Raw genomic sequence first — 27,658 nt, forward strand, 5'->3', positions numbered from 1 at the left:
TGTGTGGTCACTTGCACTTGTGGGTTGCACGGCCCTGAGGAAGGTCTCTCTGTGGGACCGAAACGTTGGCTTACGTGTATTTCATGTTGTGAATATAGATTTTTGGATTAACCCCGTGCGGTGTGCTGTCTCTTTACTGGTCTTTGGATTGGTTCGTATCATACTTATTTTCTATGGGACTAGCATCTGCTATTATAACCTTTTCTACTGCAGTGTGCTGACTGACCTTCATGTGTATATATATATATGTATATATATATATATATATATGTATATATATACAGTACATACATACAATATGTGTGTGTCCAGCTAGTCTGACACTAAAGTATTAACTTTCCCAACTTCCTATATAGACCCTCCCTAGAGTAAGATAGACTAGGAATGGGGTATACCTTGACTAAAGGGCAAAGAAACAGCGGAGCGACCAGAAAGTGGTCCCATGAGCCACCTAGATCCACAGGCCCAAAAGCTGACCATTGTACAGGAGTCCTCAAGGGTCTAAGCTGACCAAAAGATAAGACTACACTAGCCAACCATTAAACATCCTAAAGATTCTGCCATTGGACAGCCAGACCCAGGACTGACCTGGTGAATACATTTTTAATATATCCAATATATCGCCTGTTTAGCTAGGTTGTTCTTGTGCGTGCATGCCTCCTTGTATCGCCCAGCCCACACCTACTTGGTGGCCCAGTGACCAGATTCCGGATCATGTATAATACCGGTGACTGCACCTAGCAATCCTAGACAAGGCTACATATAAGTAGTATTATCTATTTAGATATAAAGGGGGAAGAAATCACAGCCATACTACAGGTAAACAGCATGAACAAAACCTACAGACATCCATGTCCAGTTTAATTTGTTATATAAAGTAATGCATTATTTCGAGGAACTGAATAGTCCAAGCAATTGTATATACCCATATTGCACCAAAAATATAGGATTAGTCATTGTCCCTCGATTCCAAACCTCTTCTATGATTAATACCATTACACTCCCTATCAAGTATGTACTGTATGAGGCTACCATTTATAGATATAATTTCTCTGAGGCTGCAGAGGTTGTTGCATTAAATGTATTTAGCATCAATAGCCTTGACATGTCACAGCTGTCTCGCTAACCAGACGAACACAAGTTATGGAGCTGGTTTCTCCTCTTATAATGATGTAACATTAGCTTTTATTTACAAACGTTTAAACAGGACTACATCCACTAGCAAGAGAAAAGTGGTGTTTAATTTTGGCAATACAATAATTCATACACTCTCAGGTTGGCTTTATTACTATAGCACAAGTGAGTCAGGCACGAACATCCAGATTCCAGTATACGTATATGCAGAAAACAGCATCTCTTTCAGCAGTACAGAACAATATACTGTATGTATATATATATTTAATGAGTCTATCACACTCACAATTGTTGTGTATGCTAAACAATCTATATGACTGTGGGATACTAGGAACATTTCACTTACAAATCAATATTCCCATGATATATTTTTGCACATCATATTCACTACACATTATTGTATGTAATTATGTTATCTATTTTAGCAAAATGTACCGAGATTATAATGATGAGTGTAAAATGTAATTTGGTTGTAATGTTTACCCATTCTGTCAAATGAACCACTGTTACAATGTTTCACTGTGTGTAAAAATGGACACCATTCTTTCTTAAATCTATCCTATAGTAGTACAATCTGTTTTATATGATTTTATTTAAGTATTTACAAGCCTTGATTTTTCCCCCTATCAACCTTTCTATGTTTACTCTTCTTCTTTAGTTACGGCTTGAGGTTAAATCAAAGATGAAGGATTAAGATCTTCAATTGAAACATGTCTCTGTATATTAGTATTATTTAAGAACAATACATCTTCACTTACTAATGTCACTGTGATTCTGTAATGGCACTTCCAAAACATATTCAACATTCATTATGTCTAAACTATATATATATTTTTTTTATACTGTACATATATATATATATATATTTGCAGTACGTATAGAATTTAAGCACAGCTTGTTCATTGTTCATTCGTACAGTATATGGCAAATAGTGTAGTTCTGTTTTCAAGTTTCATCGTGTAGCTGCTTTAGTTTGTTACCAGGCTCTGAGCCAAAAACCAAAATGAGCTGTTTTGGACAGCGCTGACGATTTCTCCCACATAATTGCAGTTGTATTTGCTTAGCTTTGGTTCTGTTAGTATCGCCCTGCACCACATATCCTGTTACAGTTGTTCTTGCTCAGAAGTCTAATTCTTCCATTACTTCCATGACAATAGTTCGCGGGCCGGTGAGGATCAGGTTGCTTACTGTTCTGTAGTCGACATGGAGCACATTGAGCCCATTCACAGAGATGACAAACTGGCAGACCTGAGGGGAAGATATCATCATTTAAGTATAATTGTGTAAAATCCAAGTTTTAATCAACCATGCATTAGTTAACTTTACTTAATGACACTGTAATATTAACATCCCCCGTGCTGTACACCATTAATGTATCTGACTAGCAAAAATAGATCACCCAAAAACAATTCCAGTTTCAGCTTCCTTTTCTCACCCACCAGTTCAGCACAATGCAGCAACTTTATTGTGAATAATGAGGGGCTGTTCGAAATGTATTTTACAATAATGAATTAATGGAATGGTTTCAAAATCAACATTCATTATTAAAGTATGTAACTACTATAAAAATTATTTGTTGTGGTAATCAGTGCAGTCTGCAACCAATTATTTCAGTTTTACAATTGTCAGGAAGAATAAAATTATCCATTACTAGGAAAGTCATGAAATAATCTCTAAAACGTTCTCTAGACTGCATATGTCCATTCTTTCTTTCTTCTTGCATCTAATGTACAGGCATACCCCGCTTTAAGTACACTCACTTTAAGTACACTCGCGAGTAAGTACATATCGCCCAATAGGCAAACGGCAGCTCACGCATGCGCCTGTCATCACGTCCTGAACAGCAATACCAGCTCCCTACCTGTACCGAAGCTGTGCACAAGCGGGGAGACTATAGAGCCTGTTACAAATGCGTTATTTACATCCGTTATGCACGTATATGACGATTGCAGTGCAGTACAGTACATGCATCAGTAAGTGGGAAAAGGTAGTGCTTCACTTTAAGTACATTTTCGCTTTACATACATGCTCCGGTCCCATTGCGTACGCTAATGCGGGGTATGCCTGTATATCAAATAAAGAAACCTGGAAATCATGTTTTTTTTATTGCATACATAGTAAATGTTACTGGATTTCAGGTTTGAAGTCAGCGGTTGAGACTGGTACATTTATTGCATTGTATAATTTTATTTTTACCCAATAACATTTGCAGTCTAATTTACTTTGGTTGGGTGGAGGGTGACAAGAGAATATATGAATGATCTGAGAGCTGGGTATCAGTTACTTCTCTCCAGCTGTATAGACAGGGCCCACTGATCAAACACTTGCCAACATATTTTTATAGACTGGGTCCCCTTGGTCCCGTTTGTCCCATTACCTTTCCATAGGATTATAGCACAGCAGGGGAGCTGCAGGTTTCAGCAGCCTCAGGGGCTGCAGGACGCATTGCCAGGCAACCAATAGGGCTGAGAGATGTATGTCAGTTGGGATTCTGACAGTTAAGGGGACTGTGAGTTGGAGCCAGAGCAGACAAGGGGAAGGGAGGGTCTGAGTTTTAGTTGAACTCAGACTAGGCCAGAGAATCCCCAAAGGTCCCAGATAGGCCCCACTCATGTGTAGCTTGTGACTGCTGCAGGGAAAGCCCCTTAGATAGGGACGCTTCCCCATTTTACTATAGTGTCAGGGACACAGTTAAGACGCCGTGCGGTGATCGCAGTCTGTGGTCTGGGACCAGACAACCGCAGTGCTATCAAAGACTCTTAAAGGTGAGACCCTCCTACCGAATTCCACCCAACGCAGAGGCGGACGCCATTGCGGAAGGCCACTTCGCTGGATCAGACGGATCCTCATTTCTAAGTTGGCCGCACCGAGTACTGGTGTACTCGGCAGGTACCTCAACAAGTGCACCAACAGTTCACGGGATATCGCTACTCCCTACACTTTTGGGTGGGCTGGACACTGGGAAAGGGACATCAGGGTATTGGTGCCTAGCACCCGATACACTTTGGGACACTCACTAGTGGTACTGGGCGGGGTGTTCATTATACTGGGAGGTGTTGTTATGTTATATGTGTTATCAGTAAAGGTTGTTATTATATATTGTGTGTGTTTACTATTACTATTCGTTCCTGTGAGGGGTTTCTCCCACTATGCCGGGATCCCTAGCAGGTGGAGGCGCTGCACCGAGACGATAATTATACCACCTCAGACTCCCAGTGGCGGAGGCTTGGGTCCTCTGTGAGCCAACAGATAACAGCAGTACCGATAGTCTCTTTATTTAGGGGGAAAGAGGGCTACATTTGGTTTGTTACTTCTCCTGAAATATATAGAAGGAATATACTGTGAGTTAGGATTCTCATATTTTGCATGAGTTTAAACTTTCTAGCTCGTCTAAGACTGATTTCAAAGCCAGTCAAACATCTTCAATACACGTTTTTAGACTTCAAAAGCAGGGGTGTCAAAAAATATAAAATACTTAGTAGCCAGCCAGCCATTTTCAGGAGCTAGTGTTTTGTAAGGCTCAGGGGGGCAGGGGCATTCCGGCTACCCCATACATGGTAGCCTCTGGTCACTATGTGTGTATGTAAGTGTGTATTTGTGACACACAGACCCACACTGGCACATACACACACACACACTCTCACATCTCTGCTCTCAGTTTCGACTACCTCCGCCCGCTCTCCCTAGCCCTGCCCTCTCCAACTAGCTCCGTCCTTAGCTCTCAGATATCCCCGAGACACACAGACACACTCTCACACAGACAAACACACACATGGACACTCTTACATCTACGACTCTTACATCTCCGATCCCCCGATCTCCTTACTAAGCTGCACAGCGGTGACTTGACCTGTCAATCCGGTCAGTCCTCACTGCGCACAGCACAGGCGCCAGGAGGAGGGTTTTAGGCACCCTGGTGAATTCTCTTCCCCCGTTTTATAGAATGCACAGACATACACATTTTTAAATGGCTACTTTCTATTGCCTCGCTGGAATGAGTCTGACATGCCGGCCATATTGATTTTCCAAAAAAACCTTAATATTTCAAGATTTTTCAAGAGCTTAAATCAGCACAGACAGGCCCTGGAGACCTCCAACAGAGTACTAAAGACAAACAAAAATGGGGGATGAACGCATTATTCATTTTAAGCACACAATACATTAAGTATTCTTGAATAAGGCCTTGATTTTGACTTCGGAAATACTGAGAACGGAGTTAGGAGACCATACAAAACTGAATTTGGATTTTTGTTTCCAAGCGGGGACTATAGCAATGACCTCTATTTCAGAAATAATGCAGTGAGGAAAATCAGCACAATGTTGTAAAAATCACATACAGTACAGAACGTCTTTGGGAAAGAAAAAAAAAAAGACTCCCTGATGGTCAACTTAACACTTGGCTTCTAACACACATGAGCATACAGAGAACGTGATTTTTTGCATTACAAATCACAAATACAAACAACTGCTTTCTGAAAGAGACACTAGAGGGGATTATTCTTTATAACTTTGCCATATTTGTACAAATATGTTTGGACATTTTCTTTTCCTCTAAACAGTTATAAAAAAGAAGTTGACATTTCCAGCAAAGTAACATCTTAATGGGTTTCAGCCAATTCATACTCAAAAAACCCTGTTACTATGGCTATTTGTTTTTTTTTTACTTGGCAATAAAGAGAAATAAATCCTCAATGTTTCAGCACAATTCCACGTATAGTTATAAACGTATAAGCAGAAAAACTAATCTGACCCATAAGGCCAGTGCAAAATATATTAGGAGGCATCTACAATTATATTGTTATGCATATTTTAAAGAAGCGTCTTATGTTGCCCAAGTCCTACTCCCCAGTGTTATCCCATGTACAGGGCACGCGGCTCACAGGTCAGACCATAGGACATGACACGACACCAGGGCTTGAATAACAAACTTAGTTATATAAACCGTATTTATATGACCACAGATATGCAGACATAACCGTGATCCTCAATAAGAGGATCATGTACATAATATTACTGTGTTTATAAACGCTGCGCTGTCATGTACCAATGTCTTTCCCAAGTCCCCACGACCCTGTGGTATGAGGGGCCCGTGTGTTGGTGCCGGCACAAAGTTGGAGCTCTTATTAACTGTGAGTATAACAGGCCTGTTGTTCACAAAGCCTTCAGTACCCTTGTCTGTAACGGAAGATCCCTTCTTTAGTTACTCACGGCACCTGTAACCCGATTGCTCGGTCTCGTCCTAAACTTCAATGAACCGTGTCGGCTCTCTCTCAGTGACTGCTATCACTTGCGTCTCAGTAGTCCTCTCTGCTCTTTGATACTCCACTGGGCCTCCATGCAGGAAGGACTGACTCCAAGTCCGTGCCAGCCTGTCCTGAGATCACTTCACGCTCCACCCAGGACTGACATTGCATGCTGTTGTAGCCCCTCTTAGTCCCTCCTCTTCCACAGCCTTTCCTATTGGCAGCTTCTCTGTCTACCATGAATTACATCAGGAAGACATTTATTTGTCCCCTTATGAGAGATCATTAGATGATATTTCCCTGGGGTTTCTTGTTTGCCTTCCTCTGGATCAATATTCTGTAAGTATAAATATAGGATAAAGTATCTGTCGTCTAAATTTAGCATAGGTTGAACTTGGACGTTTTTTTTTAACCTATGTAACATGTTAATGTCACACTGGAGAGGAATCTGCCAGGGGGCAGTGTGAGTGTATAGCAATACACCATACATAGGCAGACCGCACGATACGGAAGCTAGACTGTTGCACGTGACCACTGAAGGGTGCTTCCGAGGTCCCTCCCATACATCCTGCTGCCCATCCATATACAACCTGTATATGATCCTTCCTTGGCTCTAGTGGTTTTTTTCTGACCTCTACCCTATCCTAGGATACTATGTACTATCCTTAGTAAGATATTATAATCTCACGTAGACTGTAGTGTGGTTGTTCCTCTGTGCTGCTTACTTGATCATTGCCTGCTATTTCGGATATGACCCAGTGGCTCTCTACATATGGCACATAGGGGCAATAACATCCATTACAGGGGCATTGCTGTTGGCATATTCAGAGCCTATCTCTGCCACTTTAGACATAATGCAATGTGGTAAACCAACATATGGTTACCCCTTGTTTCATGTAGCCTATGAATGACAAAAATGTAAGTTTATTATCAAGTGCCTCTGTGTTTTATCCTGTATGCACTGGTGAGGCTACCCATAAAGAGTGTTATTTATCCGTGACGCGGGTTACCATGGCAGCCAGGAGCTGCATTAGGAACAACCTGACTCCGTAGGCTGCAGAAGGAACATCCCAGTGGGGTGACGCTTATCTCTGACACTGTATATTATAATAATAATTGTTTGTTCTTGTATAGCGCTGCTAGTTTTACGCAGCACTTTACAGAGACATTTTGCAGACACAGTCCCATATAGTTTACAATCTATGTTTTTGGTGCCTGAGGTACAGGGAGATAGGATGACTTGCCCAAGGTCACAAGGAGCTGACACCAGGAATTGAACCAGGGTCCCCTGAGCTTCAAACTCAGTGCCAGTCAGTGTCTTTACTCACTGCGCCGCTCCTTCTCCCTTCTCCTATGCAACAGGGAGGCTACTCAGCGGTGCCAGGGAGTGAGAATCAGAGAGGGGGGGACGGCAACTGAGGCGCGCGTTGGCGCCGAGTGAATCTACTAATGACGACACTAGGATTTGGATGACCATGCCCACCGCACCTGGAGCACTAATCACAATAAATGCGTAAAGCAGCTGAATTACTGACGGACACCACAAGCTGCTCCAGAGACTGGTGATACGTATGAACTTATGTGACACACTACTTTTGTGTAACCTTGTTTCTGCTGACCTCTTTGTCTCCTAAATTGCTGACTTTCTCCATATTGATTGGGGTGTTCCTTATGGTTAGCAACATGTAACGTTGCATTGCTTATTTATCTGTTCCAGATTACTTTTCACTGTATCTATTCTAGACTGGCTCTTTAATTATTGTAATACTGTGATTTACCTGAAATTGTATACATTAGTATACCAGGGTTTCTCAGTTAGCACTTAACAGGTATTGATTGGATTACTGGCATTAGCAGTGTAAGCTTGTGTGGACATACTGACATGACTAGTTAGCGTTCCTCAATTTAGATTTCCCTGTCTATGGAAGTACAACATTATTTTGTTCTGTTTGGTACATGAATACAGTACAGACGGGAGGGAGATATTTGTGGAATGGTATGAAGGGAAGTACCGCAGGTTCCTTTTTTAGGGATCTATGGAAACGGGCTTGTGGAAGGGGCGTCCTTCCCCGAAACGTTTCCCCCCTTTACTTCATCACATCTATTCTGTCTTTTGCCGCTAGGCAGTTTATTTTTACTACCTAATCCCCCGCTTGTGTTTCACCTTGTTTTTGCCTTCCCTTCCCCACCTCCCCCCATCACGCCATTTTTTTGGCACTTATTTGTACGCATAGATTTCCCCTAGGAGAGTTGTAGCATCATCCTGATTGTATACTGTGTATTTCTATCTCAATACAATTTATATGTTTTGGCATATTCCCTGTGATTTTTTCGTTTTATTCACATTGAGCGCTGGGAACATCACCTTTGTTGAACCATACATAAGGTTACACCAGGGGTGCACAAACTTTCCGTCCCCTGTCTCCTCTCCGGCTCATGCCCCCCCTCCCACCGTTGCGGCTTCAAATGACGTAGCGGGTGTCATGTGAAGTCATGTTGCCATGGCAATGTGACTCCGTGGCATCATTTGACGCTGGTTGCTATGGACATGCGCTGTGTAAAAGTGAAAAAAAGCGCTAACTCTACTAGTGTTCACTACTAATATAAAGTGAATTAATCTTAAATCTAGTGATATACAAAATATATAAAATAGTGCACAGGTGATAAATGACGTGAATAAATGTGTACATAAACCTCCTGCTCAAACCCAGCTGGTTAGGGACTGGTTCCACTGGTCCCTCAATTCGTACAGATTCGTGTGTGATCCAGGGGGGGCATGGAAGGAAAATGAAAATAAAACACAATCTAAGTGTAGACTGTTAGATAATAAATGGGTTAATACAATGGTGTATCTTGGCTCGTATGTGTTGCCTAGTCACAGGATTCAGACAAAAAACAGGCAGTGTGACACAGTGGTCTTAGCGGAATGGATCTGTAGATTCTTGATATGGTGTGGACCCCCAATCTCAGCAGGACAGCATATGATATGTGGGAGAAAGAGTATCCATAGTGCAGACCAATTATGTAAAAACTTAACTTTATAAGGCTTAAAAATGCACACTTACAATAAAAACAAAGTAATCAAGCATTGATCACATGAATGTGATGGAAGAGAGGCAGACAACATACGAGCCAAGATACACCATTGTATTAACACATTTATTATCAAACAGTCTACACTTAGATTGTGTTTTATTTTCATTTTCATTTTCCTTCCATGCTCCCCCTGGATCACACACGAATCTGCTATGGACATGTGTCACTGGAACCAAGGTAAGTAAAAAGTTACAGCGTTGTAATATTAGGGGCGAGGGTGGTGAACATGTGAGTCTTCTGGCTCAATCATTTATAAATAAATTGAAACTTTGATACTTAATGAAGTTCACTCTCTATTGTTATTTTGGAGGTATTGAATGCTAAATAGCTTCTTATTTTGTTCCTTTCGGGTAAATTATACTTCTTAGAAAGCTAAGCACCATCTTTATTTAAAACTTGTGCCCAAAACCATTTGTGGTCTTGAGCGGTTTATTTGTCAATTTTTGTTTTTGGATGAGCGAAGAAATCAACTAGATTTCGTGGACGCTTTGGGTGTTGTGTTCTGTTTGTGTGTTCCCTCTCCACAGGCCAAACGCCTTGACTGATTCTGGTGACATTTTGACGGTACCTTTCTGCCATCCTAACTTAGATCTGCCAGAAGTTTCAAATAAATCAGTGCAGCTCCCATCTAGGAGTTATTTCTTGTTTCGTTGAAGTGATTAAAAAAAATGTACATCTCATCGACTTTCCAGACAATTTGCTTGAGCCATTTCATAGAAATTAAAGATTTGAAATGAAAATCAATTGGTAACCACAGTAACAAACAGCATTGTACAACAACAACCTGTAGATCTACTTTGACATCTTGGTGGCAGTGAAAAGAAAATGGTAGATGATAAATTGAATTTAAATTATTATGTTTCAATGACGGATAAAGAACGTATTACGATGATTCCAAATTCAGAATGTTGAAAATACTGATGATATGATTATGTTTCTTGCTAAAAGCTGCTGGTTGGGATTAGAACACGACTTGTGATGTCTCAAATAAAACGGAACACTGACCATGCACACATAATCACAGCAAAGTATACTCGCTCACCCAACAACACGGTCCAAAACAGAGCATTTTCCTAGTATACTATAATGGCAGCCTCATGTGTTTTTACCTCTTCGGCTGGCAGATAAGTACAATATTGTTGGCCCCTCTCCCTGAGGAAGATTAATGTACCTTCTTTGCGTACTAAAATGTTTCAGAAGTTTTGCAGCCTGATAAAACTTTATGCTCTGTAGGCATCCAGTACTGAAATCTGCAGTATCGCTGGTCAATGGAAGCTTTGTATAGGAGAATAAAAGGCGCTATTCAGAGGCCCTCTGAGCTGTTTCTGTAGATTTGTGGTAAGTGGAATGCACACATGAAGTGGCTGAGCAATGCTGAACCTCAACCATGTTAGATTAAGTGAGCTACGCACAGCTGGCAACAATAAGCCTTTCAGCAGAAATTGCTGGTTGTGGCCAAGGGAGCACGGTGATAATTACAAAAGCTAATTCTTGTCTCCATATCTAAGGAATCCCGGAAACAACTTGTACGATCTCTATATTATTTTATTTAGTGTAAAGCCCTATTGAAAGTTGTAAACATCTACATTCAAAGCTTTTGTTTGGCACCCAGCCCATGAGAATGAATGCCTGGCCTTTTGTATGAAGTGTTCCCAAGTTGTAGCCCGATTAGTTGAAGTATGACTAACATGTTCTGCTTTGCAGGCAAATGCAAATCAAAATCAACTAACGATCCTTCAATCAGAAATGTAGAAGCATCTAAAGGTCTCATGATATGTTTCAATAGGAAATTATATTAACCCTTTCAAAACTATTGCCTTTTATCTGAGCGGTGTACCTTTTTCCATGATTTCTTTTATTTCATTGTGTTATTTATTATGTTTCATTTTTATTTATTTCTCATTAACTGCAACGTGTTGACCTGTAAAATAAAATATACACAGGTCTATTTAGAATTCCAGTAGTCTCCCTGTAGCAAAAGGTTATTTATCAGAGAAATTGCATTCTAGCAAAAATAATCAGAATGTTTTAAGGGTGGGCATGTTCGCACATACGGCAAGTTATTTTGTTTATTACAACCTCAAGTAAGAAATAATATTTTGCTTTAACGAGTTTCTTCCATTTAAATCATGCTGGGGCACCAAGTTCATTACTATAGGATGTGACAAAACACGAGTTGAGCAACAAAAACTTGCCAAAGCAAGTGAAAAGACCCTATATAACTAGCACTCACCTAAATGAGAGTTGTATTGTATTGTATTGTATGTCTTTATTTATATAGCGCCATTAGTGTACATAGCGCTTCACAGTAGTAATACATGTGGTAATCAAATAAATAACAGATAATATAAATAACAGATCATGGGAATAAGTGCTTTAGACATAAAAGTAACATTTCGGAAGAGGAGTCCCTGCCCCGAGGAGCTTACAGTCTAATTGGTAGGTAGGGAGAACGTACAGAGACAGTAGGAGGGAGTTCTGGTAAGTGCGTCTGCAGGGGGCCAAGCATTATGTATCGTGTTTAGAATATCCACAGTGCTATTCATATGCTTCTTTAAGCAAGTGTGTCTTAAGGTGGGTCTTAAAGGTGGATAGAGAGGGTGCTAGTCGGGTACTGAGGGGAAGGGCATTCCAGAGGTGTGGGGCAGTCAGTGAAAAAGGTTTAAGGCGGGAGAGGGCTTTAGATACAAAGGGGGTAGAAAGAAGACATCCTTGAGAAGAACGCAAGAGTCTGGATGGTGCATACCGAGAAATTAGGGATGAGATGTAAGGAGGGGCAGAAGAATGTAAAGCTTTAAAAGTGAGGAGAAGAATGGAGTGTGAGATGCGGGATTTGATCGGAAGCCAGGAGAGGGATTTCATGAGGGGAGATGCTGAGACAGATCTAGGAAAGAGTAGAGTGATTCTGGCAGCAGCATTTAGGATAGATTGTAGGGGAGACAGGTGAGAGGCAGGAAGGCCGGACAGCAGGAGGTTACAGTAATAAAGTTGATAAGTAAATTAAAACGTAACCTTTAATGGTTGTATAGTAATAAATTGGGTAAGACAAACCACAGATAACACACAATACACTAACAAATAGTCATACTTAGTGATCACACACAAAAAAAAAACTATTAAATTAATTAATTAAAACATGCTCTAGGCCTCGGCTGGCTCAATCAGTGGTTCAGTCATTTTGATTGAGCCATCTGTGCTGAAGCAGGGATATCCTTAAAACTTGACCTGTTGGGGGCTTTTGAGGACTGAGTTCGGCCACCCCGACTCTAGGCAACAGTGTTGCCAGATGTCCAGTATTTAACCCGGACTGTCCTGTATTTCGACACTCTGTCCAGTAAAAATATTGAGGTAATATTAGACATTACGTATTACCGCTCTGGACATAGTGACCTGACCGGCTTGGGGGGCTGCATGATTTCCCTGAGCAGGGCTTTTGTTTGGGGGCTGGGCAGCTTGCAACCCTGATTTCCTGCTGCAGGGTAATGCAACCTATCAGGAGGAAGTGTCAGGAGCCTGGGGGTGGGGTCAAGGAGAGGAGGAAATAGCATGGAGCGGCGAGAGGGTGTGTGCGTGTGTGTGTCTCGAGCACGTCTCACATTTCACCATTGTGTCCAGTATTTTTGGAGACGCCATCTGGCAACACTACTAGGCAATAATAGATTTTGGTGGCTTAATAAAATAAAAATGCTGTTATAAGTGTTTAACATAATTTTTCATTGCTTTACCGCTGGAATAAAGCCATTGGAACAGCAATGATAGGTGCTTTTGCCTTAGTGCAAGTTCGGCAATATTTTTAATGCCTCATATGAAAATGAGCATGCAAATGAGTAAATACCACTAAAATATTGCTTCTCGTGCTATTCACTAAAGTATGTTGACTAGAAATATCAGACTATCACCAAAAAATATTGCAGATTTTTATCACCTACCCCATACAGGCGTTAGACCTATCTTACGCCGGCATGTATATAATAGCCGCCATATAAATAGGCAACAATAGGCTCCTGCTTTTCTTACCGTGCACCTCACAACTGGAACAATCTACCGGAGACTCTCACATCCGCCACCAGTCTAAGTCTCACATTTGAATCTGATCTGTAACTGTAACATACGACTATAACATATATTATCTCTTAGTGTGCATTCAAACGACAGAAATATAAAGCATACTGTTTACACAAGTTCCCAAGTAGCTGCACTCAGTCTTAAATGTTAAATAGGCTATAATAGTAAGGGCAATCATTAATCCCTAAGGAGTTAGTATTATTCTCCCATCAAAATGACACAATAGAGTGGGTACCTATTAATAAGACGCAAAATAATACATCTTTAATGAAAATATAACAGCAACGCTATTACAAATATATATCCACAGAAATATTAAAATCCCCAGATGGGCGGCCCATTGGTTTGTTGTGGCTCTGTCTAAGTGCTGCTGATGCATTAAAGATCAGGTGTGTTGAGTATAAAACACTCAGGTTTAGCTTACACCATTGATATTGATCAGAAGCACTGAAGAAAAGGGGTTAAATTTGCGCCAATTCTCTATAGTAACAATGTCCTTAAACACTACCCAAGTCATGTAATGTAACCTTGTAAATCAGTAAGACTCCGGTGGTGATACAAGTTAGGCTGTCTCATGAAGTGACTATTAATGTATCTAGTGCATCCTAGAAGCATATACAAATTGCAACACACAAATGGTACTTGTTTTTCTCTAAACTCCCCAAGCGGAACACCTGATATAAGGCCCGGGCCATAGAGGGGTGGGGAGAGCGGAGGCGCGCTAACGCTGAGGCTCGCCTGCTTCAGTCAGCGCGATTGCAAGGACTTGCAGGCGAGCCAGCGTGCGCGAAGGGAGCCGGGTGGAGGTGGTTGGAGGCGGAGCAGTGACATCGCTGGGCCAATCGCCCGCGACGCAGTGACGTCAATGTCACGGCGCCGACGTCACGGCGCCGTGACGTTGACGCTGCTGTGCTGTGATTGGAGGTTTTCAGCCAACAGCGCGCTGAAAAACAGCTTGGCGCTCAGCTGAAACCTCCAACTCGTCAGCCCGCCTGCGGACGCTCGTGCGAGCCCCCTCTCAAGGCATCCTCATTGAGGATGCAGGGGCTCAGCGCGGAGCGTCCGCACGCCTCAGCACGGCCTGTCCGTCTATGGACTCGGCCTAAGGCAGTAATAGGTCCTATATATAGCAAATGTAGTAATCTCTTAGCAATTGTAGGTGTTCTATGCCCACATTCATAACAAAAACACCAACGCTTGTTAGAGCCACTTGTTAGCTATTTCCTATTAGTATTGAAACCAGATTTCAGCACATATTACATGGCAATGCTCAGCATTGCTGACAGACAAGACACAACAAACAACAAGCATAACCAAGCCTCATTAGGTGCCGGTGTAACCACGCTCAGTGAACAAATGAGCAAAAGCACCGCTATACGACTGTGTCAGTAGGTGATGAGCGCGGGAGAGTCCGGATACCAAACTGAGCCGCCTCCTTCATGACGTCACCGTCGTGACGTCCTAAAACCCTACGCACGTTTCGTATGTCAACGCATACTTCATCCTCCCCCTGACGAACACCTACAATAGCTAAGAGATTACCATTTGCTAGAAAGGGCTAAAGAAAATTAAGTACCATAACCGCAATGAAAAAAAGAGAGTAGATAGAAGACTGATTTCGCTGCTCCTCCCCCTCCCCCTTTTCCACTCCTCCCTCCCCTGTGGACCAGGGATGGCTTGACCGCCCGGGCCTGCGCACTCCCCTCCTTATAACTCCACACCAGGACTGGTGTGGGCACGTGGCTCTGTCTGCTAGCGATCTGAGAAGCGGAGCCACCCATTTCAAGAGAATAGGTTAGGTTGGGAGGTCTAGAGAAAAGGGGGAACAAAAGGCTGATCCCAATTTTTGGTTGTGTATTTGTATTTTTATGTATTTATTTTTTTCTATAACAAGTTAACTGTCACAGGGAGAAATTATCCAAACGTTTACTTGGGGTCCGAGGGAAAAGTGGCACTAAAGAAGGTAGAGGTTGGAGTAAATTTGTCCCTGAAGAAGCTCCTTTGCTGGAGGGAAACGCGCGTTGGACGCGCAATGTTGTCAGTCTCCTACTTGGAGCTGTTTTAATGCAGTGTCTGTAGTCTCCTGGTTCTAACTTTGTAGACCCTAGCAGATAGTTGTTTATTTATTTATTTTCACAGTTTGTGTGCTTGCTTTCCTTGCACTCTATGTGAGGTGCCTTCACAATTATCTTTGTGCTATTTACTCCAGCACTGCTTAGTCTGGTGGTTGTATGTTGCAGTGTCTGTATTATCATTACACTGTATATGTTAACTTCACTATTCAGGCACTTGCACTTCAATACACCAACGCCCCTATTGCAGTGCGTAGCACTGGTCTAACTAGTAAGGAAGCTCTATCTGTGAACAATTATATATTATCACTACTGGGTCTCATTGTTGCTCCAGAGGGGTTAACACCCTGACTCTTAGCATCCTCTGTCTTTTGTATCCCATCAATACTAAGTGGATATCTGGGACAGCACGACCTAATAATTAAAGACACGGATGCCAGATATGTCTGATTTAATATATTTTTAATCCACATTGCACATTACTTAGGTAATATATGTTTTAAGATACTTATTAAAAGTGAATTTTTACATTAGTTTGGTGTGCATATAAGTGAATTCTTTTAGGGTGCACATCCATTTTGTGTTTCCCTTCCCCTTTTCTGAGAGGTTGGAGTAAGAAACAATATGAGGTTGATTGCTAACCATCACAACAAACCCAAACACTACAACAAACATGACATATAGGATAGGCAAAGTGAAGAAAAATAACAATAGCGCTCTAACACACCTTAAATGTGACAATACACAATATAACTACACATATGTGAATAGAAAAACAATAATGGTGATAATCATACTTAAAGTGTTAAAATAACAGTAAAGTGACCAAATAGTGAATAAAAAACTTAGAAACAAACTTCAACCCTTGAAAAAGACTGTCTTGCATCAGGTGATCTTCCAAAAAATCAGGGGAGCTTGTCTCGTGGTTATGAAAATAAAGAAACATTACATACACTGGCGACACACTTTATTCGAGCTCGGCTAGTCCCACGAATTCGGGTATACCCGGGTGTATTGAGGTTTGTGACTGTTTTCTGCCCGAGTGCATTGAGGTATTTTCCAGGCAGGGATTGAAGCATTTTATTCCCGCTGGCTGCAATACTGCACAGTATATATATATATACTGCATTACAATTCATGAATTTATGCCATCTGGTAGACACGCGAAGCATTGCAGCCTATTAAATCCTAATCATTATCATTTAACAGATCAGCCGCCCGTCAGCGAGGCATGAACCCAGGCTGGGAAGGCAAACGCAACGGGGCTTGTCAGAGGTGAGGAGCGGCGCATTCCAGGTATCTGCCAGGTACATACTGGGTATTTGCTCGAATAAAGTGTGTCGGTGCAGTAGTACAGTACAGCAATGTTATAAACAAGTGATTTGTGCAAACAAGGCTCAAAAGTGACTACTCACAATAAAGCAGTCAAATTCGGGCAGTCATCCAACTTAAGGGGTGGATGCGCCCTGTGTATACAGCAGCCACCAGCCCCCAACCTCCAAGGAAAAAAGAAAAGAGACCATATAGTGCAGATGGTATTGAATTAAAAAGGGGATTCAAGAAATGCAGGCTTACACTTTATATGATCGAGGTAGGCAGTATAAAATTGTGGATAGTGGGCGCTCGTCTGGTCGCGATCCTCAGAGTTCCTCGCTATCCTCTGCTCAACCGGAAACACTCGCGTCCACGCCGGGGCTCCCGTCACGTCACTTCCGGTGTATTGGGAACTCAGTGATAACTCCGGGGATGGGCAGGCAGGAACCCTGATTCCCCCCCAGGGCTCGACTCCGGAATATTTATAAAATGGAGTCAAGCGGGTGTAATTAGGCTGGGAGACCTGATGGACATGGGTAAGACTAGATTTTTTTAAACACTTTCAGGACCAGTTCGAATTTAAAGAAGGGGAGAGATGGCAATACAGTATATGCAAATTGTACATTATATGAACGGAAAAAAATATATATATATATATTAAGGGTGCCGAGTCCTTTTGAAACAGTGCTGGTCTTGCAGGGTGCAAGCAGACACAATATATCGTACTTCTATAGAGCATTACTAGAAATTAATATTGAAACTAAACCAGGGTTTGTACTAGCCTGGGAAAAGAAGCTGGGTAGGGAGTACTCTGCACTGGAATGGACACAGATGTGGAGTAATGCCAGCTCTTCCTCGATATCAACGAATATTCTAGAAAATGGATATAAGATAAGGTACAGGTGGTATTACACACCACAAAAACTGAAAGAATGCTACCCAGGAACTTCCAATAAGTGCTGGAGAGGTTGCGAGGAGATGGGAACAATGCTTCATATCTGGTGGGAGTGTAAGATAATAGAGCATTTTTGGGATATGATATTACAGCAGATTTTTAATATTACCAAGATTAAAGATCCGAGTTTTATACTACTAAACTGAGAAGGGGTCAAGGAGCACAGAATTAGGACATCTCTATTAATACATAACAATAATAACATGTTCTTGTATATCACTGCTAGTTATACGTAGCGCTTTACAGAGACATTTTGCAGACACAGGTCCCTGCCCTGTGGAGCTTACAATCTATGATTTTGGTGCCTGTGGCACAGGGAGATAAAGTGACTTGCCCAAGGTCACAAGGAGCCGACACCGGGAATTGAAGAAGGCTCCCCTGCTTCAAACTCAGTGCCAGTGTCTTACTCACTGAGTCACGAGGTGTGCTATCGCTGCCAACTGGAAAAAGTTGGAGGCACCCACTACGGGACAGTGGGAGTTGAGAATATGGGAGGTTATGAAAATGGAACAACTATCAAAGATAACCACTGACACTAGGTTAAAATTTGAACGCCTCTGGCTGCCATGGGCAGAGTTTACTGCTAATAGAAAACTGTGAGAGGATCTGAAAGTGGACACACTTGCCATAGTGAGAATAATAATAAGGATAACCCAGACTACTATTTATGGGATTGACATGTTTCTAATTTTTATTTTATTTTGTTTAATCACAATAACTTTTTATTTATGTCAGATTGTTGGTATTTTGTTTGTTTTTATTAGTATTAATGCTGTCAGTTAATGTGTTATTGTATATCCGGTACTCTAATATATAACTCATTTTATACGATATTATACAATAAGTCTGAGTATGGTAAATTGTAGACTGCAGAGTGAAAAAATGTAAAAACCTTGATATGTTTTAAGTTGTAGGTGAAATAATAGGTGTGTGATCAGCGCTTATGTAAACAACAATTATATATAATGATAAACCTTAGATACAGAGTCCCAATGGTAGTCCTGGAGCTGCCTTGAAAAGAATGATCTGGTATCTTCCACCCAGAGTTGGATTAAGAGCTGGAAATTATCTTTTCTGGCGCTGAGGTGAGGTGTTTGAAGAATATACTTGCAATCTCTTCTGTTGAACAGTGACCTCAGGAAAAGGAAAGAAAAAAGACAAAACATGCAGGGAACCTGCAATAGTGTATTACCCAAGGGATGACAGGGTTATGCAATGAAGGAGCAATTTATTAAATTAAAATAGCAAGGTTAAAATAACCTTGGATGGCATTGTTATACACACATATATAAAAAAACATATAAAATACAGATTAAACTATTAGAATGATGGACTCGTGCCTCAGCACTCTCTTGCACTGCGGTGCTTAGTCCAGCAATTCTTATTCTTTGCTCCTTCTGGTATAAAATTGGAATCCTACTCACCAGAAGTGAATAGGAAATAAGCACTTGGTTTATGGTCTTTGCCGTTGATATCGCCGTTCGCCTGGTGCTGTGTTTGCCTCTGATGCCGGGGATCCGATTCAGTGCTTCCACAAGCCTTGCTTCCTGGATTGCACACGATCTGCACGGCTCGATGACGTCACCAGTGTTGAATTTCAGCTACGGTGGCTCAACGGTGCCAAAAAACCTTCCAACGCGTTTCGAAAGTACAAATGGTGTCTCTCTTTGTCAGACGAAGAGAGACACCATTTGTACTTTCGAAACGCGTTGGAAGGTTTTTTGGCACCGTTGAGCCACCGTAGCTGAAATTCAACACTGGTGACGTCATCGAGCCGTGCAGATCGTGTGCAATCCAGGAAGCAAGGCTTGTGGAAGCACTGAATCGGATCCCGGGCATCAGAGGCAAACACAGCACCAGGCGAACGGCGATATCAACGGCAAAGACCATAAACCAAGTGCTTATTTCCTATTCACTTCTGGTGAGTAGGATTCCAATTTTATACCAGAAGGAGCAAAGAATAAGAATTGCTGGACTAAGCACCGCAGTGCAAGAGAGTGCTGAGGCACGAGTCCATCATTCTAATAGTTTAATCTGTATTTTATATGTTTTTTTATATATGTGTGTATAACAATGCCATCCATGGTTATTTTAACCTTGCTATTTTAATTTAATAAATTGCTCCTTCATTGCATAACCCTGTCATCCCTTGGGTAATACACCATTGCAGGTTCCCTGCATGTTTTGTCTTTTTTCTTTCCTTTTACTGAGGTCACTGTTCAACAGAAGAGATTGCAAGTATATTCTTCAAACACCTCACCTCAGCGCCAGAAAAGATAATTTCCAACCATGTTTTAAGTTGTGTTGTATTGTTTTGTATATGTTTAATGTTATAAAAATATGGATTATAAATAAAGAATTTACAAAAATAAAAATGTGATATGTGAGTCTAACCAATTCAGGTTTCCCTAGTTATTTAGGATACGTTAGTTATTTCATTTGCTATAACTACTTTTATGGTTTGATTTTTTTTTTAAGCTGGGGAGACTAACTGTATCAAAATGAATTTGTATGTACAGTACGTGGTGACTTCATGATTGTTTCGCTTTTTATTTTTGGGTTTGTCCCTTATATTGTCATTCACTTTGGGCAGGTATTCTATAATCGTATTGTTCATTGTTATGCCTCAAGCACATACAGTACCCATGTATTGACTTGTGTTCTAAGGTACAGCGCGGCTTAGGTAGAATGTATGGCAAGTCTTTAATTTCTTTAGTCAAATGGTTGAATGTGCAAATGAACGAGTACCTGCAAAAAGGAATGTTTCACCCGATTCCCCAACATTTGTATCTAGAAACATAGACTTTGATGGCAGAAAAGAACCACTTGGCCCACCTAGTCTGCCCTTGTCTTACAGTATCTGCTGTAAACACCTCAGACTGCATTTGATCCATGGCTTCCTTTTAGATGTTGGATAGCCTTATGTCTAATCCACATATAGTAGTTTTTTAATTCCCTGGCTGTAGTAGCCCTTCTTTGCACAATCTCTAATTTATGTCCTTCTGGTGAAACGATCTCCATAACTGACACAGTACTCTAGGAGAGGTCTTATCAATGATCTATAACAGGGGTGCGCTAGATTTTTTTGGGGGAAAGGCGTGGTGGTTACAGAGGCCCTGTGCTCTTCCTCAAGGCATTTAAAGTAAATGCCGGGGGACCTCGCAAGGCCTTTGTAACTTCCCTTACCTTGTCTCAGATGGCTTTGGTGACACATTGCCATGGCGCATTGGCATGGCAACACAACGTCACATGACCCCGCGGCGTCATTTGATGCCGGAGACAAGGTAAAGGAAGGGGGCGGGGGGCGCGAGCTGGTGGGCACAGACTGAAAAGTTTGCGCACCCCTAATCTATAAAGTGGCATCACTACCTCTCTCTTTCTGTTTCTAATGCCCTATACGACCAACTCTAGCATCCTGCCGGCTTTCCCCCTTGCTTTGTTACATTGCTCCCCTACTTTAAAGTCACCTGAAATAATGACTCCAAGATCTCTTTCCTCTATCGTAATTGACAATATTGTGCCATTAATCCTGTATTTGGCATTTGGATTTTTGTGACCCAAAAGCATGATTTTGCACTTAGCATTAAAGTGTGGTTGCTATACTTTTGAACATCTCCCCCTCTCTACAATAAGAACCTCAGCAAGGAGTACTGGTTTATGCAGACCATATTTTGAACGCTCCCTAGAAAATGCCATTTGAATAATAACACTGCAAAAGGTCCACATCATATGAATATTTCTTGTTGTTTATCACCAAAGATAAAATGGTTAATTCCAGCAATCTATTGGCAGACAAGGACTGTGAAACAAAGAGTGAGTTCATTGATTGATTGTAGAAAAGCTACAATAAATGTATCTGTGATGTTTGGAAGTTCAGAAGTAAATCCTAGCAACTGCGGGCAAATAATGCTTTTGTTTAACTAAAAACTGCTTTGACTACATATTTGTTTGAGTGATTATTTATCTTTAGTAATTGTCACTAGTAACCTCTGAGCAAAAAAAAAAAAAGAATGGCTGAGAATTGTTATAGTTAAACAGACATTCACGGGAGCTCAGGCTCCAGGAAGACATTGGCTTTGAGCATCATTTTTGTGGAAAAGTATTGCATGTCAGAATGATCTACACAAAGATATCACAAAGCATGTCATGACATGATTGCATGTCACAAAGATATACATGATCAAATCTTTGCTGGCTGTACTATTTGCCAGTTGAAATCATTCTGCCATCAGAAACTATGATGTGATGCATTTACTGTTATATTTACTCCAGGTAAATGAATAGGGAAACAGATGGGTTATTATTAACGGTAGTAACGGGAACGAGGTGTGCGCCTTTCACATTTAGTTAGTAATTACATCTTTATGGTGCCAACAAAGTCTGATGTTTTAGCTGCAGCCGTTCTCAAGGTGATGGCTCGTGATATAAAAGTGTCAACGTGGCACAACAATAATCTTACTTGCCTCCCGCCCGAGCCCCACCTTGCTCTGTGGTTGCGAGATGCGAGTCGCCGTTGGTCCTGCACTATCCGCAGATCTCATGCTCATCTGATATTCCCAACCCCTTATAATCAGCCAAACCACAGGTGACAAAAGTCCATACATTTTATAACAGTGATAATACACCTAATTAAAAAAAAAATACAACCAAGAATAACTTCATTTTTTAACGACTTGCTGACGTTTCTTACTATCAGACATCATATAAATATCCATGTACAGGCAAAGCCATCACAGGGTAATATAGCATTTTAACGAGCCAGACCTTCTGCTAAAAGTAGTTCAATAAAGAGGGGCAGAGAAGACCACCAGGGGAACTGAATGAACCTAATAATAATAATAAGACTGTCTGATCAAAAAGAGGGGGGAAATAAAACAGGGGGTAAACTAAACAAGGAGGAAAGGAGAAAAGAAGCACACTAATAATAATAAAACATATTAAATGTGGCAATGGCTGAAGAATACCATGATCTCACATAACATTATTCTAGTAATGTTACTAGTTTATATACTGTAATTCTTCATGACAAAGGGTTGGAAGTTATAAGATAGATTTACACACAGGCAATCCCACTTTGGACTGTATTCTATTACTGCTTTATTTCGTTCTATACAATACCTATTTTAAATTACAAACAGTTGCGGATTTCCCATAAGGCTGAGTAGGCCATAGTCTATGGTGGAAATGTGTCTTACCTTTTTCCAGAGCGGGCTCCCTCCTGTAGTGTTGTGTCGTCATGGTCACAACGCACAACGCAGCGTCAAATGACACTATGACGCCACTCCACTAGGGCTGCCCAGAGCCTACGGGCGGCAAAAGCGTAAGTCCGCCACTGATTACAAATCACAGACATTCCTGGAGTAAGGTAGCACAGGTACTTGTTTTTGCTTTTGATTCATGTAGCATAAATCAGCGTGATTCACGGTACTCTACTCTTTTCTCTTAATGGTGTGTAGCGGGTGTACCCCTGGGGTACGGTACTACTGATGCTGCGTTCACCTGTGAGGCTAACCTGAGTCCTGAGCCTCCGCCGCTGGGAGCCTGGGGTGTACTTACACTCGGTGCAGCGCCTCCACTGATGAAGGATCCCACTGTGGTGGGAGTGCTCCCTTATCAGAACCCACATGTACAATACCACACGTGATTGGATAAACAGCATTTACTGATCAGAATAATAGCAACCCTTAGTACATAACCAACATAACATTACTACGCAGACACAGCATGTATATAATCACCATATGTATCACTGAGTGTGACTTGGTATCAGTCCCGTATCACCTTAGTCCCTGGTGTACCACTGTGCCAGGGCACTTAACCTCTTAGTGTCCACCAGCTAGAAAGTCAGTGTGAGTGTGAGGGACAGTGCTTCCCTGTGTTGGGGCCCGTTGGTGCATTTTAATATACTACCTCCCTGGTTATGGTCCTAACCAGGAGAATCCTTGGTGACTCTGCAACACCGCCACGTGATCCCACGAAGCCCAGCGCTGCTCTCTGCAGAAATGTATACACACACTGAGGGGGAGGGATCCCCAGCCGGATGAGCCTCTGCACACTGTCCCTGCTATGGAGCCAGATACTCTTAAAGCTCTCAGGCTGCACTGGTAATCAGGCAATGTCCTGCAGCATAATCTCTCTCAGGCTATATGAAAGGGTCCCTGCGCTAAGGCCTTCCCTATAGCAAGCACTCTCAGCCCCTCTACAGTGACTCAGGGGACTAACTGGGCCCTGGGGGTTTAACCTCTGGCCTAGTCCCTGAAGCACTGCTTCGTGGACCAACCTGCAACTTCAGGCTCCTGGTCTTCACTGCCTGCTTCCTCTCCCAGCAGGCAATAGTCCTTCCTGCTCCTTCGGCAGAATCCTGCAGCCTTACTGGCTCCCTGGTATCAGGTGGTGTCACTGCCCCTGAGCATCATGGGATTGTAGTCCCGCCAGCAGCTTTTAACATAGGGAGCCTCGTGCTCTCCCTCTAATGGCCGCCGCTCCGCACCTCGCGCTATTGAAACTCCTGTAATGGCAGCTGTGGGACTGCCCTGCGCAGGCGCAACCTCTCAGGCACTCTGCCGCTCCTCGCTGCTTCCGCAACTCAGCGTTCTTGCGCGCGCTCCCGCCCAACATGGCGGCTTCCTGCTGCGGAAGACGCGGCAAATCTATCGCCCTGCCAGCACTCTGAAGGTAGAGGGGGGGGGGACCCGGAACACGGGGAGCCCGACGGGGGTACCTGTCTACAGGTGTAATCTATGATACTTTATCTTTTTGAAAACTAAATTTTTGTCAATGTCACAACTGCAAAAAAAATGTCCCGCCCTATTTAGTGATACGCCTTACGTTCTAAATTATGTAGTGTTGTGGAAGTCTCTAGTTTTTAGCTTTTGGCTATAAGAAAAATATATAGTTACCATTTCCTCTATAGGAAATAATTCAACCCCATTTACTCACCATAAAAAAATAAATGTTTACTTTCTATTTACCATTGTAAAGTCCATGTTCTGTCTTTTTTTAGCAATGCCACTTAAATTCTGTAGTTGTGATGTAAAGATACTGTACAGGCATACCCCACATTAACGTATGCAATGGGACCGGAGCATGTATGTAAAGCGAAAATGTACTTAAAGTGAAGCACTACCTTTTTCCCACTTATCGGTGCATGTACTGTACTGCAATCGTCATATACGTGCATAACTGATGTAAATAACGCGTTTGTAACAGGCTCTATAGTCTCCCCGCTTGCGCACACCTTCGGTACAGGTAGGGAGCCGGTATTGCTGTTCAGGATGTGCTTACTGGCGCATGCGTGAGCTGCCGTTTGCCTATTGAGCGAGATGTACTTACTTGCGAGTGTACTTAAAGTGAGTGTACTTAAACCGGGGTATGCCTGTATAATGTAATGAAAATGTGTCTCCCATGATAATTAAAATGGATGCTGCCATTGTCACGAGAGAAGTTGCAATGGTAAGAGCTGATGCCAGTGAACAAATGAATAGGTAAACACTAGGTAAAAACAAACATGTTTGACAGAAAAGCAAAAAAAGAGACCAGCACAGTACAAACGAACAGTTTATATTATTACTTCATTTTTTTGTTTTGGGGTAACTTCTAGTTAAAATGATTCATTGAATATGATGTGGGTTCTACGCAGAAGAAATTATCTAAAATAGTAGTGAGGTAAATATAATTGTAATAATGCTTTGTTTCCCGTGGTATTAATGAAGAATATTGCACTGTGAAACCATGTTCTGTGTTTGCCGTCATCTACATTGACATCTTTATCACGTTGCCTACTGTATTTCCCGGAGCATACTGAATAAGACACAAAAGCGTCAGCCTCCAAGAATCAAAATCAGTGAGACTTGATGCTTCATAACCAAACAAATGGCTTCATAATTGGAAACTACTGACTTCCACTAGTGAGACTTCACTGACTTCTATGAAACTGCTGATGCAAAAAAAGCCAAAACAACTTTTGTTATACTAACTCCAAAAAGATGTATTGGCAGAAAATAGCCTTAACTCTCATATGTGTTGCAATCTGCAGGCATTTGTCAGCTTAACTTGGTTTTACAGCTATTCAGCGTGTTATAAAGTATTAGTCTCGCTAAGGATTCAAGCTGGTTTCCCACAAGGCTTCCCTTATTCTGAGGAATCCCCTCTTGCTGGCATAATGTGTGTAGCTCGGATAAATTAACTATTATTTCACTTAATTTCCTTCCCCACCTCTACATTCCTGCAACATGTATCTACTGAAATAACAAATGCATGTTCAAATTGCTGAAAGCAATGTCAAATATGCCCTGCTGTTTACCTGACAGGCCTAAAAGTATCCTCAATTAGTCACTAATCTTATGTAATTAAACATTAGGATGCGATACCCAGATTTTCATTTTGAATTACCTAATTGTATGGTACTGCTAAATGAGATGTTGAGTATGCACAGTGTATTCCTAAGTGATCATAACTCTGAAAACAGATTCACAACAGCTGTTTGTATAAAATGAAACATCCATAGAAGACGTTCTATTGGCTGTGAGGTGGGTGGTGTTAGACTAGGCCAGGATCCAAACTTTGGTAAATAAACTCTGGGTTCTATCCCTAGAGAGCTAATGCCTTCTTTTAAACTGCTGCAGATACAGTAGTGGCATATAATGCAAGCTGTTTAGCTTGTAACTTAGCTGAAATGTTAAGTCGCAATCTCTCCAAGTCCAAAATATGGCAGTTGCAGTGACATGTTCAAAAAGTTAAACATGCGTGATTGATGCCGTTTATTTTTAAAAGCCCAATTTTTTCCCCATTTAATTTATTAATTTTTAAATCCTGTGTTGATACCCTTTACAGTGCCAGCGATCCGGTGGCACACTGTTGGACCTCTGGCACTTTGGCATCATGTCAACGATCCAGGAGTCATCACATGATGTGAGCAGGCCACAGATGCCACCAACAACATGGCCGCTCAGTTGGTGCAATAAGCCCCTAAAAATCAAGCAAGGGCCCATTGGCAGACAATGTCTGATGTTTGCTTTCGCAGCCACAGTACCAGAGACAGTAAATCTCGCTACATCGGTAGTTGTATAGATATACTCGTATCACATCGGGTTGCTAAAAGGTCTATATTGATTTATTCCCGCTCATATTATACTTTCTTACTAGAAAAGAGTAGTTTGTTATGATAAACGTGATTGCATGAAACGCATAGGTGTTTTTTTTTTTACCTCTTGACCATATATTTTTTTTCCAACTTCCATTTTTATTGATTTTCCATATATTGATATACAGAAGTAATACATTAGAGGGTGGGGGTTGGCGGGGGGTGGATACATAAAAGAGAAAGGGATAGCGGGGGGGGGAGGGGGAACAGCGCAGTGATGAATCGACAATTCTTAATGCTTAATTAATTAATGCTCAATTCTTAATCGTATTAGATAATAATTACGGGGAGGAGCGAAAGAGATTACCCGTCAGTCCCTAGCAGAGGCATATAATTGGGCCTAGGCGGACAGCTCTGGCAGCTGTTCAGGGATGGGGACAGGGGTGGGGCGGAGGGAAAAAATAAAAACGGGGGTGGTGGTGGGAGAAACCGGAAAAGAAAAAAGAGAATGGATGTGTCTCTAGAGACAGTCCTGATACTCACCTGCCCTTGGGAATAAAATCTGGGATGAGGGGGAACAGAAAATACAAGGGCAACTGTGTCTTCAAGGTTGGGGGTAGTGGTCAAGACTCAAGGGGTCTGACTACCCAAGCTCCATCCACGGAGCTTCTTTGGGCCCTGGGCTTATTGTAAAGAT

The 27,658-nt window shown here is 41.8% G+C and overlaps 1 protein-coding gene across 3 annotated transcripts in view; it reads right to left on the reverse strand.

The window, feature by feature from the left end:
- Positions 1-1,219: 1,219 nt before the first annotated feature.
- The window catches only part of DEPTOR (DEP domain containing MTOR interacting protein), a 178,340-nt gene continuing 151,901 nt past the window's right edge, over positions 1,220-27,658 (reverse strand). The window contains exons 10-11 of one of the 3 annotated variants that reach the window (XM_075582333.1): positions 17,026-17,106; positions 2,293-2,382 (exon numbers count right to left, since the gene is read on the reverse strand). In XM_075582333.1, the coding sequence (XP_075438448.1) occupies positions 17,059-17,106 (48 nt within the window). In that variant the 3' untranslated portion in view covers positions 2,293-2,382; positions 17,026-17,058. Of the gene's footprint in view, positions 2,383-17,025; positions 17,107-17,191; positions 17,798-27,658 lie in introns of those variants that run through there. The other 2 variants (XM_075582331.1, XM_075582334.1) reach the window with 2 other exon arrangements.

This window comes from Ascaphus truei, chromosome 2, assembly GCF_040206685.1.
Source record: "Ascaphus truei isolate aAscTru1 chromosome 2, aAscTru1.hap1, whole genome shotgun sequence".
NCBI lineage: Eukaryota > Metazoa > Chordata > Amphibia > Anura > Ascaphidae > Ascaphus > Ascaphus truei.